The sequence below is a fragment of the Telopea speciosissima genome, chromosome 4, assembly GCF_018873765.1.
Source record: "Telopea speciosissima isolate NSW1024214 ecotype Mountain lineage chromosome 4, Tspe_v1, whole genome shotgun sequence".
Lineage (NCBI taxonomy): Eukaryota > Viridiplantae > Streptophyta > Magnoliopsida > Proteales > Proteaceae > Telopea > Telopea speciosissima.
The window spans coordinates 17,149,377-17,166,792 of NC_057919.1; the positions used below are offsets into that span (position 1 = coordinate 17,149,377).

Here is a 17,416-nt window from a genome sequence, read left to right on the forward strand (position 1 = left end):
AGAGAAGAAAGGGAGAGTGGGAGTGATAGAGGGGAAGAGGTGAAATTACAAAAACATCCACAGTTCATTTCCTAATAAGGGCAATTTTGTCTTTTAAGAAAAACTAATCTGCTGATATCACTAATTAACGGGTAAAAGGCTAACACCGTTAGTTTTAGTTTTTTGATCAGATTTGATATTATGGTAGTTAGTGGGTGTGCTTTAAAATATAAGCAAACGTCAGGAGGTGGCGTTAATAATTTCCCAAAACAGAATCTAGAGGAAGAGAGTTTACAATCACTTGTTGGATTGCTTACCGTGGGCGAAACCCTCACTTTGTGAGAGAGCATGGAAAAGAACCTGCATACAAACAGTTCCGTATAAAAACCTAGGCTAATTAGGATTGGTGCATAATACATAAATACTCTATTCAGCTATACTGCAGTGCTCAAGGATCGGGTGGTTATTTTATCTCCTTAATTTATTTTCTTTTCATTTTTTTGGGTAAGAAGAAGGAAACCGTGCACAAAGAAAACAAAAAAACCCCTCCGCATTGTTCCCTAATTTATTGAATTTCATGAAACCGCATAGCTGTATTATTGCATAAATTTAGAAGCCACGAAGTGGAATTGATCAAACTATCGTACATGAAATTGCCAGAGCCCGAGAGTTAGCAACGCTATTAATTTCTCTTTTCTAATTTAAACCACAATTTGACCCATCAATATCGGTCAGATCATATTTTTATTCGATGCCCGGTCTGATTTTAAAATTATGCCAAAAGTGTGCAAGGAAGTTTGTACCTATGCGGTTCTCTGATCGGTGCAATTTCTTAGTGTCTCTCACAAGAGGAGGGTGGACTCCAACCGGACAGAATGCTTGGTCAGGTGCTCCATTGGATTCCACCTCACTCTTGTGAGAGGAATTAGAAAACCGCACCAGTCAGGAAATCATAAAGGATAGCCATTCGCAAGGGAAATGGCACTATGGCCTAAGTAGAAAGGGTAATTCACTGAAACGACAAGAACTGGTGTCGGGAGTTTCGCTTTCAGGATAACGATTTTTTTCTGTATTTCCGCAATTGTCCTTTCCACGGCTCCATCGCACGCTTACCTCTTTAAATTCGTCCTTCCCTCATTTGGCCATCTGAGCCCAGAATCGCCATATCACGAAAGCAGAAAAAACGCTCTCTCGTCAGAAATTTACAAATACTCCTCTGGCGAAGGAGGAGCGAAGCCAACGAAGCAGAGATACAGTGAACGGAAGAGAGTAAAAATGGTGTCCGATTTGGAGCTCGTCGAAAGACTTCATGAATTTCTCCGCACTTCCGACCTCAACACCACAACCACCGCTATCGTGCGCCGGCAGCTCGAAGAAGATTTTGAAATCGATTTATCAGACAAGAAGGCATTCATAAGAGAGCAAGTAGACCTCTTTCTGCAGAGCCAGCTGGATAAAGCCGAGGAAGAAGAGGAGGGAAATGCAGGAACAGATAACGAAGGCAAGCGGAAGATAAAATCAGAAGCGAACAGTGGTTCCGATTCTGAAGACGAAGAAGGAGAAGAAGGAGAAGAAGACGAAGAAGAAGAAACGAGTATTGGAAGGGGCAGAGGGAAAGGAGCGTGAGTGATTATATCTGTCTTTTCCTTTTTGGGATTTTTTTTCCGCTTCTGTGCTGTATCCTGTAGATTTTTGTTGTTGTGCTTTCGTTTGTTGTCCTGGTTTTGCCACTGATATGGAAGTTTCTCAGTTGGAGTATTGAAAAGAATGTGATTTCCATTGTGCATTCGTAAATACTTATATGAATGGTGCGCCTGTGGTAGTTGTATTTTGCCGCATTCTGATTACATGCATGTTTACTGGCGAATAATATTTGTTCAATTAGGAGATGGGAAAGTGACTAGTTCATATGTCTACGTTTTGCTCTTCTTTTCTGGCATGTAACTGAATTCAACAAAGCTTTATGCCTAGTTTAAGAATTCAGGTCCGTCGTTCTACTCTATCTAGGGCATATCCGTTGAAGGTGTACATGGATATTGCAGGCATTGGAGATTGATTGTCCAGTAGCGTTTGCTCAGTTCACTATCATTCAGTGAAAAAAACAATCTATTCCCCTTAATTTGCTTCTTTCTCTGAACTGGCTGAAATAAATTTACTGTAATCGTTTTCTATATGTTGTTTTATACGGAATTGATTGCATCTTAATTAGTTACTGTTAGTCCTTTTTAAAAAAAAAAAAAAATTTAAAACAAAGCCCTTTTTATTTATGCAGAACTCAGGAAGTCTATAAAAGTATCCTCCCGGAATATCCAACCATTTGATTTTGTTAAGATACCTTGTGAGCTTGTCCTTCTCCATCAAACAGCAAACAGTACACTCCAGACCTCTGCTTTCTATTTTCCCACTATTAGACTCTCTTAGAATTAGTGTTTGCCTGCCATTTGTGCTAGCCTTTTCTCTTATGAGGGTTAATCGTGTTCCTCTATGCTATCCAGGTCTGATATTTATCACATCAGCTGCCTTATTATAAAAAAAATGTTTTTTTTTTGGTGGCTAATTACACATTTGTGATCTTCTTTGTTCTACTCTTTCAATTTCATCAAAGGACTTAAATCTCCATTCATAGTACATGACTGGCTCGCCTTCTCACATGATTTAAACGAGCCTTTTACAAGATCAATGAAGTGAGTAGCCTCTTCTTTAGTTTCACATTAGAGCAACTGGGGTGTGGTTGGAGCTGGCCTTTCCCACACTTGAATGTAGTCACATTACTATGGCCTTCTCACTTTGAATTAAATTGAAACCTGAACTTATTAAAAAACAAAGTTCAATTTACTCGACAAGAATTTCTCTTAGAAATATGACCAAATGAAGTGGCTCTCATTGATGGGAATTATTTACCGACAATTGTCATTTTCCTTTGAAAAAAAAATTCTATTAATAAAAAATTAACATCTCTCATATCAGATATTAAGATTCCAAATTCTACTAAACTGAAATAACTCTTCCTAAAGAGCTCTCCTTTGGTTGCCTGTAGTTTATCCTTTGATGCAAGAGAGCCCCAAGAATGTGAGTGAGGCATCACCCATATAACTCCAGTAACTTTGATCACATCCTGGTGCCAAGCTTCGTTGGTCCCACCTACTCTGCCAGCCAATGGCAAAGCCTGGACACTTACCATTTCTTCCACCCTCGATATATGAAATCAACCTTTGATTTACTATTTGAACTTTGTCTTGTTGAAGAATAACAGTGTCAAAATTCCTACTTCTGCTCATATTCTAAACCACCTTCTCCTATTTATGCAGTTGTGTGCTTTACATTCTGCAATAAAAATTTTAAACTTTATCCAAAACTAACCCCTTGGGATTTCTGCTATTTCTCTTACCTTTGTTTCGGAAGAGCAGTCATAGTTAACTTTAAATTTTAGCTTCGGTTAGTTCTTTATTCTTTTTGTAAGCTGTGGTAACTGAATGTCCATTGAATCCCTATTCCCCTTATTTCGTTTGTCAACAACTTCGAATTGCAGCCCCAATACCTAACTTAACTAAGGAACATGTTTGAGATATGTTGAATAGATCTTTGGTTAATCACCATCTCCAGCTGGTATGTAAACTTTGGTGGATCCTCATTATTTCCAAAATCCACTTCTTTCTTTTCCAATGGGAAATCTGCATACACACCTGTTATTCAGAACCTCTGAAATTTTATTTTAAGGCTTGGAAGCACACGATCAGCACAAACGCTTATGCCTGCTTTACTAGTTTTCATTTGTAGTCCTCTCTGATACTCTTGGCATGCCCATTTGCATGGGCCACTAGTTTTTAAATAGGCACAGCCCTTGCAATGATCTTATTGCATTGTAGGACACTTGTCAAATATGGATAGAATGGTGTACATCTAAACCTGCAAAGCACGTAGATAGATTTGGTGTGCACTTCCTGAGCTAATCTTCATGTGCAACTTCTTCCCATATGCACATGCTAACAAATCCACGCAACACCTTCGGTGTTAGGGTTTTTGTAGAGGAGAGGAAAAGGAAGAAGATGCCTGAGCAAGAAATATAGAAGATTAGGTGGCTCCCATAAGATATATATATTTTGTAGTAATAGATCATACTTCTCTTAGGCTTGCAGAGAAAGACTAAACCTGCAAAGCACGTAGATAGAATGGTGTACATCTAAACCTGCAAAGCACGTAGATAGATTTGGTGTGCACTTCCTGAGCTAATCTTCATGTGCAACTTCTTCCCATATGCACATGCTAACAAATCCACGCAACACCTTCGGTGTTAGGGTTTTTGTAGAGGAGAGGAAAAGGAAGAAGATGCCTGAGCAAGAAATATAGAAGATTAGGTGGCTCCCATAAGATATATATTTTGTAGTAATAGATCATACTTCTCTTAGGCTTGCAGAGAAAGACTAAACAAGCTTGCATAGTTGTCATGGCGCCAAGGCGAACTTAGGTGGTGGCAAGGTGCCTTGTCGCATAGGCAACTAAGGCGTGAATTACCAAAGAGGGGGGGGGTTGATGTAAAAAATGATATTTCTTTCCTCTAAGATGAAATTTTGAAGGGGTTTATTTGTAAAATAAATTTTATTTCTTTTACTTTTGAATATGAGGGGACAATGTATACAATTAAAAAAATATCATCTATAAAGTTAATAATTTAACAAATGAAATCTATTTGGTCTTCATTTTCCTCTTTGACGGTGGAGGAGATGGTGATCGCAGTGTGAGTTCCAGGTATGTAACTCCCCCCTCCTCCTTCTACTACTATGATGGCAGTGGAGGCTGGCGGCAGTGGCTGCTGCTACTGCTTCTTCTTCCCGTTTTTTCTGCTTATTTTTTCGTTCTCTCTGATTTTTCTCCCCATTTCCCCTATTTTCCTTCTTGTTCACCTCATCTCGTCTTTTTTACCCCTATTTTCTGTCTGGGTACCTTGATCAATATGGCCACCAGTCAACTAGGCATTCAAGAACTGCCTTGTCGCCTAGGCGACATCCATGCAAGGTTGGCTGCACCTATACCACACTTGTGGAGGCACGTGGTTGTTTACCATGTAAATCCCAAGACTGATCCTTGGTATTGCCGTGTGTGGCTGCAATAATTACATTTCAGCTTATCCTTGTCATAGTGTCATTGTTTGGCTGTCCGACCACCACTGGAGGAGGCACATTAGATGACTCTCACTTCTGACACTGCTAAATCCAAATACACTTAAGAACGAACTTGCTCCAAACAAATGGTGGACAAGGAGTACCCGCTCTGATTAAGCTTGGGATCAATTGATGATCCCCAGAACATAGACCAGCCACGACATGTCAGCAACCGATTCTATTTACAGTGCTCATGGGCCTTCCACCAATCTCTCATTCACATACTAGAAAACAATAACTCAACATGTAGGCCGAAATTCAAAGAAGCATAGGTAGAAGAATAGTGGGATATCTCATACAGCTGCCATGGGTATTTATCTTCAACTCAAAGGAATTTTGGCATGAAGTAGAAATTCAAAAAACACACAAGGAACAGAAAAGTATCATACGGAACTCCTTAGTTGTAGAAGGGGGTCAAAAGCTAAATTCCTCAAATCACAATGGAATGAGGTAAGGTGTCGAAATAGGGACTGGGCGATTAGGCCAATCTCAAACCTTCTGCTTTCAGGACATTAAACCAATCATTGCATACTAGGTAAGCATTCACATTTTGTGGGAAGTCGCAGCTTCGCAGGATTTCATGGGTTTTCAGATAAGCACTAAAACAGGTGCAAAAGTTATTCTTTTTTTCTGCAGTTGTGCCACAACACTCCCTTTGAGTAAGACCTGTTGAATTGTGGTTGCACCATGCATTTGGTGAGACTCGGCTATAATACATTAGTACGCAGCTATGCAGCCAGTTATGTGGATTTAAGGAAGAAAGAAGTGAAGGAGAGAGTTCTGTGCCTCGCTGGTGAAGACCACAGGAAGAAGAAGAAAAGTGGGAGTGTCATGTGAAGAAGAAGAAGATACGTTTATCAGTGGTGAAAACAATAAGAAGAAGAAAGGCGAGAGAATTGTGATGCATGTTTACTACTTCACATGCCATGTTTGATACTGCTTCCTTCGATCTTTTCTTGAAGTGTTCTGGTCGCATACTAGAGGATGGCCTGGGTTGCCCCAAGGCTGCATGCCATTATGGCTATGTGTTTGGGCTGCAGGTAGGGTCACCCCATGCTGGGCATGCATCTCGAGCTGCTACAAGGCTGCACCGCTGCAGTCCATGCATACAACATCCATGGGTAATGATGACCCTCCCCCTCTGCCCTCCCAATTTCATTCACACTCTGCGTGTCCCTGCTATTGATGCAGTTACAAAGCTGGACCGATCTGTCCCAAGAAGAACCAAATCCAAACGTGGTTGTAGGTTCAACATGGGTATCTAGGGTATTTTATCTTTTATTTATGATTTATTTGTAATTTGAATTTAATTTCGGGTAATTTACACATACCACCCCTGAGGTATGTCGAAAGTATAATAATACCCCCCCAGTTTTGGAAAATTCTGCGTACCCCCCTGAGGTTCACAAACGTTAACACATGCACCCATTCTGTCAGTTTATGACTAACAGTGTTAAAATCAAGGGGTAAAGTGACAAAAATGCCCCTTCAAGAAAAAAAAAACCCTGCAACTCATCTTCCCCAAATCGTTTAGGGTTTGAAAAAGAGGAAGATGAGTTGCTGGTTAAAGGGGTTTCCATATTTAATCTGTCAAGGTATACAAAAGAAAGGAAAAGCATTGTGGTTATAGGGCTTAGTGTTCACACCGCACCAGTGGAAATGCGTGAGAAACTTGCTATTCCGAAAGCAGAATGGCCACGGGCCATTGGAGACATCTGTGGCTTGAACCACATAGAAGAGGCTGTTGTTCTTAGTACCTGAAACAGAATGGAAATATAGGTGATATTCTTTTGGACCTAAATCTGTTCTCCCAATTAGGATCAATTTCCTGAAAGTGAATCCAGGGCATTGCTTCGGTTCCCCTTCGAAGATCCCCGTAGTTGGAAAATCATGCGCCCCAAATGCATATTCCACTTCATGAACTAAACAAACAAAAATCATGTTAGCATTGTTATGGAGAGAGTTTTTCTTTTCTTTAGTAGAGAGTTTTTTTTCTTTAGTCCACGTTGGATCTTCCTTCTTTCATATTTGTATAATCCAGCGTGAGGGGGAGTGTTAGAATAATGTACACCAAAATACCGTGGGGGTATTCTGGTCCTTTTGGGGTTAATTTTATGTTATTAAGTGTTATTAGCTTATGTCGGCTATGTGGGTTTTAGTCCCACATCGCCTAACTTCTATTATTTGTAACTTCCCCTCTATTATAAATAGAGGGGCCTTTCTCTCATTAATGCAAGCCATTCTATTATTTTATTTGCTCTCTCTGACCCACGGTTCAACCAACATGGTACCAGAGCAGGCAGGAGTCACGGTATCGAGTCCCCTTGGGAGCGGGCAAGTGTTAAATTTATCTACCCGTGTCCCCCTTTGGATAGTCCGTCGTGTTAGAGCTCCTGTTTGATATACATATTGTTTCCTCCCTATCCTACAAGGTCGGCCTTTTAGAAGAAGCGATTCCAACATGGTATCAGAGCTGGTCTGATCTAGGTTAGAGAGAAGAAAAAACCCTATTTTCTCCCTTTTTTTCCCTCTAATCGATCTCTCCTCCTCTTCTCCCTTTTCTCGTTTTTTCCTGCTCCTGGTCTTCTCCCTTTCAGCCCAAAAACAGGGGCAACACTAATGAGGTAGACATAATATCGATGATTTAGTGCTGCCCCCCTTTCTCTTCTATCGTTTTTTATTAAAAAACCCTGTTGGAAGCCTCATCTGCGATTTGGAGTTCCCCTTCTTTGAGATCAGATCTCTATAAACCTGATCCTCTAATTTAGGAACACCCTATGCAGCCTTTTTCCAGCCCTATTCTACCCTATTCCTAAACCTAACTTCCGTTTTTTTTTATCTCCATCTTTTCTTAATTTTTTCCAGCCTCAATCCCCAAATCGATGTCACCTTGTCAGACTCCACTCGATTTTGGGGTTTTCCTTGTCAGATGCAGCCAATATATCAGGGATAATTCCCAACTAATCCAAGCCCTAATCGACCTCAGTTTGAACACAATCTGATGGCTGGATCTGTCCCTACAGCAAAATCTTTATATCCTGCCTTTTATGGTTCCCTGTTAAAACCCTAACTCAATCGATATTAGGGTTACAAGTTTGATTTCTTGCTGCCTTTTTGAGGGATGATTACTTCACCTACAGAGAACACTCAACCTTAGTATTAGCCTCTTTCCAAGTGTTTGAAGACCCCTAACCCCAATCGATCCTTATTTTCAGGGTTTTTTTCAAAACCCTGACCCATATCGATTTTAGGGTTAGGGTTGTTTGCTGCTATTGGAGTTTTTGTTGATGTTTCTACCATCAAGAAGGACATTCTACTTCAACTATTTATGGCTTGAAGAAGGTCTACTGCACAACATTGCTGCTGCCCTCCTTTTCTGCGATTTTTTGGTATTTCTCCCACATGAAGATCCAGTCTCAATTACCAAGGAGATTGGTCATTCGAACTGGAGATCCATTTCAGCAGTTGTGGTCAGCATGTATTACAATAAGCCATCACCTTTGACAAGTCATCCTCACTTTTGTTGAAGCCCCCTTCCCTACAATCGATATTCACTTTCAGGTTTTTTTTACAAAACCCTGGCTATAATCGATCTAAGGGTTAGGGTAGTCCACTATTGCTGATTTTTTTAGGAGAGTTTTATAAACATCAGAGGAGTATTTAGCCCATGATTCAGCATCTTACATCAGTTTTTTTGGGGTAAACATTACAGTTCATTCTGTTGGCTTGGTTCCTTCAATTGTCAACCGATTTCTCTTACTTATTCTTCTATGGCTGGCTGCTTCAACTGCCTATGTATTTGTCTGGTTATTTATCTTATTTTGCTGGTTATTTTGAGCTTCACTCCCTACCTGGTTGGTGTTATTGATTGGCTTCTGTAAGCATGACTGGTTGATGTGTTACTGCTGCCTTCATGTGGAATACTACTGTCCTATGATTATGCCTGAGTTTCCTCTTATTGGAGATCGAATTTCTTTTGTTATGGAAGACTCGCATCTGCTACCCTGGAGATCAGCTTATTTGGGATTACTACAGTGTGTTCCACGATTATTGGTTACACCTACGAACCTATTCAGTTATGTGGAGCTTTTCTGGTTCATATCCGGCTCACTTTGGAGCTTGAATCCTAGCATTGTTACTGCTTCAGATCTGATCCAATTTTTTGTTGAAGATTCTTCCATGCATTACTGCCCAGATATCTTCGTTAGTACTGTTTAGCATGTGGGACTTTATACATTGGAATTTTTGCACACTTGTTCCTCCTTATTTGAATATTGATCAAGCCTTGAAGACTGGAGCCTTTCCTTACTTCAAATCAGATCTGTATACTGGTCAGATTTGAGTATTGGAGTTAGGAGTTTCTCCCGTACAGGAGTTTCCATCACAAGTGTTTGTTTGATCGATGGAAGATGGTTGGATCTTTATATATTGCATAAGTTACTTCTACTTCATTATCCCACAACTGTTTTTCCTTCACCACCTCCCAAAACATACCTTTGGCATTCCCAATAATCACCTTGGAAGTTAATGGTATTCTCTTTACCATTTCTTCTTTTTCCATTACCCTTGGCAGCCATTGACAAATTCTGGAATGTTATGTTTCGCCCTATCTCTAAAATCATCTCTCTTATGTCCACGTGCACTACACGTGAGGGGGGGATTATATATAGTATACCTGCAGCCATTGCAGAGAGCAGAACATGCAGGGACACTTGGTGCAAAACATAGAAGGTCAGAGGTTTCACCATTGTCAATGGGTATCTACTTTGTTATTGGGTTAAAGTTTGTCATAAGAGGGAGGTTTGTCTTAAAGTTTTGAAGATGTTTGGTTATTGCCTGCCCATATGATATCCTACAGTTTGGTTTCTTTTTCCGCTGCTTAATCTTCTTTACTGTTGCTACTTATCTTCAAGATTATACTTCAGAGATTCATTATTGGACAAAGATTGGTGAGAGATGCCTTTTTTGCTGATCAAGTCTGTCCAAGTTTGAAGGTCTATTTTTTTTCAAGTTCTTGAAGGTCTATTTGGGAGCTGCATTCATTCTGAAGCTGGATTTTGCTACAACTTATTTTTCCCATTTTATTCAAGTTGGGCATTAGTACCTTGTATGCGCCAACTTGAGGGGGAGTGTTAGCATTGTTATGGAGAGAGTTTTTTTTCTTTAGTCCACGCTGGATCTTCCTTCTTTCATATTTGTATAATCCAGCGTGAGGGGGAGTGTTAGAATAACGTACACTAGAATACCGTGGGGGTATTCTGGGGTTAATTTTATGTTATTAAGTGTTATTAGCTTATGTCGGCTATGTGGGTTTTAGTCCCACATCGCCTAGCTTCTATTATTTGTAACTTCCCCTCTATTATAAATAGAGGGGCCTTTCTCTCATTAATGCAAGCCATTCTATTATTTTATTTGCTCTCTTTGACCCACGGTTCAACCAACAAATCAAAACTGAAACTTTAAACCCACTAGATCTGGATTAGACACGGGAAAAATAACCAGAAAAACTCATGATTTATTTTGAAAGGACATTTAACTTAAACCTAGTTTTTTAATCAAGTACACACGCTCGGATACAGAAGTGAAAACAGTTAAAATGAAGAAATTGCTGACCTTGAACACCGGAGTGGTAGAGGCCGAGGCCAAACCAGTAGGCATAGCCATTGATAGGAGTGAGGTCGTAGACATCGAGATATACAGGGATAGATCCAGTTTTCCTTTTCTCAGAGAGGACTCTTCTGAACATTTTTCAATTGCTCTGAGAATAATATTCGAGCAGCGAAGAAGAGAGAGAGAGAGACAGAGAACCATGTGAGTATAGCTCAGCAAACAAAACCAGATCAATCGCTTTTAACGTTGCATTTGAGGATGCTGCTTCAATCCATTTATGAATAAAGTCTGATCTTTCAAGAAAAACATGATACATACCAGCAACTCATCTTCCCCTTTTTCAAACCCTAAACGATTTGGGGAAGATGAGTTGCAGTTTTGTTTTTTTTTTTCCTTGAAGGGGCATTTTTGTCACTTTACCCCTTAATTTTAACACTGTTAGTCATAAACTGACGGAATGGGTGCATGTGTTAACGTTTGTGAACCTCAGGGGGGTATGCAGAATTTTCCAAAACTGGGGGGTATTATTATACTTTCGACATACCTCAGGGGTGGTATGTGGAAATTACCCTTTAATTTCTTATTGAGTTTGTTAGCTGAAATCGTGGGGGAATGAAGGGAATTGTATGTAACCTATGATTGAGGATTTTGAATGAAGGGAATTCTGATTTTGCTGGTCATGTATTGGTTCTCCAGGTTTTAGGTCTCGGTATCTCGGCTGGTTACGATCACAGCCCAAAAACCGAGTTGTCTCGGTAACTTGCCAAGATCTCAGTCGAGTTAATGTTTTGTCTTTTCAAACTTCGGCCCTTGGTTTCGGGGGCCATATGACCTAATTAGGTCATGAAACTTGCAAGACAGACTATTTTAAGCTCTACATACATGGTGGAACCCTTAGTTTTCCAAAATGGTAGTTTGACTTGGGACTTTAGGTTGGTAGTGTACACTATATATATGGGGAAAAGAACGCTAACTAGTCGTGTGGCCCTCGTGGCTCCTGCACCTAGACACAGAAGCGCACGAAAGTGCCATGCTGCCCCCATGAAAAGGCAGAAATCCCGCCCAAGTCGATGCTTGTGCATGCTCTCCCATTGGCCAGTGTGCCCATACAGGCTCTAGAGGCCCAATTAGCGTCTCTAATACCTTGATGGCTTTGACATAGACCTCCTCGTTAGGACTGTTGAAATGTTGGTCTAACATCTACAGAATATCTTCCATTGTCATAGTAGCATTCAAAGGAGGTGGACGGTTGTCGGGATAGAATTCAGCCTTGAACTCTTGGAATTCTCTCTTCATAGACGCAAATTCTTCAATCAACTGTCGTACAGCTAATATAAGATCATCATCAGCATTTAACGGAGCATGGTTGGGATTGTTAGAACTCCCCTCTTCCATAGCTCTAATTACCAAATAATGTAATACTAAATTAGGTTAATTTAGTCCCAAGTAAACCCACAATAATTCACAGCAGTCAACTAAAAAACCCCAACAGCAGGGTTTAAGCAAGGGCCGAAACTCAGATGTAAGGCCTAGGTTGTAATTTAATATCCAGCCACTCAATAGGGCTGATAGCAAGGTCGAGTGCAGGTCCTAGAGTATTCAGCAAACCCTCCGAACAAGAACAAAATAGGATGCCCAGATCACAAGTTATCAACAGATAGCAAAAATAGAGAGTATGGATCAGTGTGTAAAAACCAAACCAGCCAATAGAATGGAACAAGACTCAGGTCGAGTGATGTTTTTTTTAGAGGGGAAGCACTGCTGAGAGTTTCAATCAATTCTGATGGTGAGGTTGAGAGATATAGAAGTTGCACCAAAATAGTAGGTTAAGGCCTACAGGCCAAACCAACCAGCAGCAGGGTATCAGGTTGGGATCGAATGTAGGTCTCCTTGACAGGGATTAGCCCTCCAAACCTCAGCCAGTTCTGATCAGTGGTTGCTGAGTTATGATCGTCACAAGTTGCAGCAGCAGGACTGAATCGCAGGAGCAGCAGCAGCCTCAATCGAATGGGGAAAACTGCAGCAGCAACTTTCGTTGTGTTTGGAGACTGGTAGCAGCCTTTGGTTGATCTTCACAGCAATGGTATTGAGCTGCAGAGAATAGTACACAAGGGAATTGTTGGTTGAACCATGGGTCAGAGAGAGGGAATAAAATAATGGAATGACTTGTTGTATTGATAGGTAAGCCCCTCTATTTATAAGAGGGGAAATTACAAATAGTCTAAGCTAGGTGATGTGGGACTAAAACCCACATAGCCGACATAAGCTAAGTACACTTAATAACATAAAGATACCCCAAAAGGATCAGAATACCCCCACTGTATTCTGGAGTACATATATTCTAACACTCCCCCCTCAAGCTGGATTATACTAATATTAAAGAAAGATGATCTAGCTTGGACTAAAGGAAAAAAAAACTCCATAACAATGCTAACACTCCCCCTCAAGTTGGCGCATACAAGGTACTAATGCCCAGCTTGAATAAAATGGGAAAAGATAAGTTGTAGCAGAATCCAACTTCAAGATGAACGCAGCTCCCAAATAAACCTTCAAGAACTTGTAAAATTAGATGTTCAAAACTTGGGCAGACTTGATCAGTAAACTTTCACCAATCTTCAGCAGCTGTCCAGTGATGAATCTCGGACTGATAATCTTGAAGATAAGTGACTAGGGTAGCGAGCAGATGTATCAAGCAGCAGTAAAGAGCAAGCAGTGGAAAAACAACCCAACTGTAGAACCTCATATAGGCAGGCAATAACCAAACATCTTCAAAATTTTAAGACCAACCTCCCCCTTGCGGCAAACTCAACCCAATAACAAAGTAGATACCCATTGGCAATGGTGAAACCTCTGACCTTCTATGTTTTGCACCAAGTGTTCCTACAAGTTCCGCTTGCTGCAATGGCTGCAGGTATTCTGTATATAATCCCCCCCTCACGTGTAATACACGTGGACATAACAGGGATGATTTAAGATATAGGGCAAAACATAATATTCTAGAATTTTCCAAGAGCTGCCAAGGGTAATGGAAAAGGAAGAAATGACAATGAAGAGAATACCATTAACTTCCAAGGTGGTTATGGGTTATGCCAAAGGTATGGTTTGGGAGGTGGTGAAGAAAAAAGCAGTGGGATAATGAAGTACGGAGTAAGTAATGCAACATATAAATCTCCAACCATCTTCAAACGATCAAACAAACACTTTTGATGGAAACTCCTGCAGGGGAGAAACTCCTAACTCCAATATTCAAATCTGACAAGTATACAGATCTGATTTGAAGTAAGGAAAGGCTCCATTCTTCAAGGCTTGATCAATCTTCAAACAAGGAGGATCAAGTGTGCAAAAACCCTAATGTATAAACTCCCACATGCTTAAAAGAACAAACGAAGATATCTGGACAGCAACGGATTGTAGAAGCTTCAACAAAAATTGGATCAGATCTGAATTAGTAACAATGCTAGGATTCAAGCTCCAAGGTGAGCCAGATATGAACCAGAAAAGCTTCACATAACTGAATAGGTTCGTAGTTGCAACCAAGAACCGTGGAACACACTGTTGTAGTCCCAAATAAACTGAGCTCCAGGATAGTAGATTCGAGTCTTCAAGAATGAAAGAAATTCGATCACCAATAGTAGGAAACTTAGTCACAATAATAGGGCAGCAGGATACCACATAAAGGCAGCAGTAACATACCAACCAGTCATGCTTACAAAAGCCAAACAATAATACCACTCATGTAGGTAGTAAAGCTCAAACTAACCAGCAAATGTAAGATAAATAACTAGACAGATCCATAGGTAGTTGAAGCAGCCAGCCATATAGGAACAAGTAAGAAAAATAGGTTGATAATTAGAGAAACCAAGCCATAAGAATGAACCTGAATTTTTCCAAAAAGAATTGATGAATGATGCTGAAGTAGGGGCTGAATACTCCTCTGATTTTTATAAAACTCTCCTAAAAAAATCAGCAATAGTGGACTGCCCTAACCCTTAGATCGATTATAGTTAGGGAAGATCGATTGTAGGGAAGGGGGCTTCAACAAAGTGATGATGACTTGTCAAAGGTGATGTCTTCTGGTAATAGATGCTGACCACCACTGCTGGAATGGATCTCCAGTTCGAATAACCAATCTCCTTGGTAATTGAGACTTGATCTTCACGTGGGGGTAACACCAAAAATTGCAGAAAAATAGGGCAGCAGGTATCATGTGCAATAGACCTTCGTCAAGTCAGGAATAGTTGAAGTAGGATGTCCTTCTTGATGGTAGAAACACCTCCCAAAAAACTCCAATAGCAGCAATCAGCCCTAACCCTAAAATCGATATTTGTCAGGGTTTTGAAAAAACCCTGAAAAGAAGGATCGATTGGGGTTGGGGGTCTTCAAACACTTGGAAAGAGGCTAAAATTGAGGTCGAGTGATCCTTGTAGGTGGAGTAAGCATCCCTCCAAAAGGCAGCAAAAACTGAAACCTGTAACCCTAATGTCGATTTGAGTCAGGTTTTAACAGGTAACCAAAAATAGCAGGTTGAGAAGGTTTTGTTGTAGGTACAAATCCAGCCATCAGATAGTGGCCAAACTGAGGTCGATTAAGGCTGGTAGTGGTAGGAAATTATCCCTGAAAAATTAGCTGCATCTGACAAGGGAAGCCCCAAAATCGATTGGAGTCAGGGTTTTGAATAAAACCCTGACAAGGTGAGATCGATTTGGGGATTGTGCTTGGACAACTTAATAAAGATGGAGAGACAGAAAAAAGGGAAGTTAGGTTTTGGAATAGGGCAGAAAAAGGCTGGAAAAGACTGCATAGGATGCTTCAAAAGTGGAGGATTAGTCTTCATTAGGTGATAGAGATTTGATCTCCAAAGAAGAGGGAAACTCCAAATCGCAAATATGGCTCCAGCAGATTTTTTAAATAAAAAAAGTTGAAAGGAAAGGGGGGGGGGGGCAGCAACTAAATCATCGATATACTATGTTTACCTCATTAGTGCTGCCCCTTTACAGGCTGAGAAGAAGAACAGGAGAAGGAGAAAACCGAGAAAGGGAGAAGAAGAGAGAGATCGATGGAGGAGAAGTAGGGAGAAATAGGGTTTTTTTTTTCTTTTCTCTAACCTAGATCAGACCAGCTCTGATACCATGTTAGAACCACTTCCTCTAAAAGGCCGACCTTGTAGGAAAGGGAGGAAACAATATGTATATCATACAGGAGCTCTAACACGGCGGACTATCCAAAGGGGGATACGAGTGGATAAATAATTTTTTAACACCTGCCCGCTCCCAGGGGGACTCGATACCGTGACCCCTGCCTGCTTTGATACCATGTTGGTTGAACCATGGGTCAGAGAGGGAATAAAATAATGGAATGACTTGTTGTATTGATAGGTAAGCCCCTTTATTTATAAGAGGGGAAATTACAAATAGTCTAAGCTAGGCGATGTGGGACTAAAACCCACATAGCCAACATAAGCTAAGTACACTTAATAACATAAAGATACCCCAAAAGGACCAGAATACCCCCACGGTATTCTGGAGTACATATATTCTAATAGGAATCCATGGGAAAAGAAGAGAAGATAGGAGAAGAAGGGAAAAGGGATAAGGAGATTCGGCTCTCTCTCAACCCTTCATAGGTTTTGGCTCTCACCAGACAGACTCCCTGCCCTTGGTCCTCACAACATGATAATCAAAACTTGCACAAAGCAATCTAAGCAACTTCATTAATTCATAAAATCGTGGGGTGCCTTTATGGACAGGTTACAATATATAAAGGCTCAAGGATTGAGCTCCAAAATAGAAACTAAAAATTAGAAAGTCCCTTATAAGGCTGAGACTTGGGTTACAAATAATGAAACTAAAATAGAAACTTAAGCCTACTTTCTAAATCTGAAATTAGAAACTAAACTAAACTTCTAAATCCCCACGCATAGACAAAATTGACTATTCTAAAAAGTCTTAATGCAATCTGGTCTTGGGCCCCACAGGATCCTTCTAGTAGCGTTCTCACCAAGGCAAAATATGGGGCTGTGACACTGTTCAAGTGAACAGTGTTTTGGCCTTTTCTTCATGTTTTGATCTACATCAACTTGTCAATGCACATGGTTGTGCCAGGTTCTCTTGTTGCTCATATATTTGTATTGTCTCTTGAGTTTCCAAGGCACATGGCTAGGGATTTGTCTTTAGACACTTGGTTTCCTTTTCTTTCTTTTTTAATTTTTTTAATGAAAGCAATGTGAATTCACCTAGAGGGGGGGTGAATAAGTGAACGTAGTGGAAAATAAAAACTTTTGTAGAAATAAAAATGTTATCAATATAAAACAAATAAATTGCAAAGATAACACCGAGATTTATAGTGGTTCGGCCAAAACTTGCCTACATCCACTCCTCTCACCTTAGAGAGAATTCCACTAAAAACAATCTTGAGAATGAGCAAGAGAACTCATACAAATCTTGATTGAGAGCAAGAGGACTCAACACTACTCTTGATTCCGAGCAAGAGGACTCAACCAATCTTGATTCCGAGCAAGAGAACTCAATTAACATATATAGTAAAAATTAGTAGGAAAAGGGTTACCTCAACCTTAGTAAGTGTGTAAGCTACCTTCCACCCTTGGAGCTTGAAGCTAGATGAGGTAGAAGAGCTTGAGTGTGTGAGCTTTATGATGATTTGATGCTTGA

At 40.3% G+C, this 17,416-nt stretch overlaps 1 protein-coding gene across 2 annotated transcripts in view; it reads left to right on the forward strand.

Moving 5' to 3' along the window:
- The first annotated feature begins 1,211 nt into the window (after positions 1-1,211).
- The window catches only part of LOC122657380 (upstream activation factor subunit spp27-like), a 35,752-nt gene continuing 19,547 nt past the window's right edge, over positions 1,212-17,416 (forward strand). For both annotated transcript variants that reach the window (XM_043852070.1, XM_043852071.1), the window contains exon 1: positions 1,212-1,601. In XM_043852070.1, the coding sequence (XP_043708005.1) occupies positions 1,255-1,601 (347 nt within the window). In that variant the 5' untranslated portion in view covers positions 1,212-1,254. The remainder of the gene's footprint in view (positions 1,602-17,416) is intronic.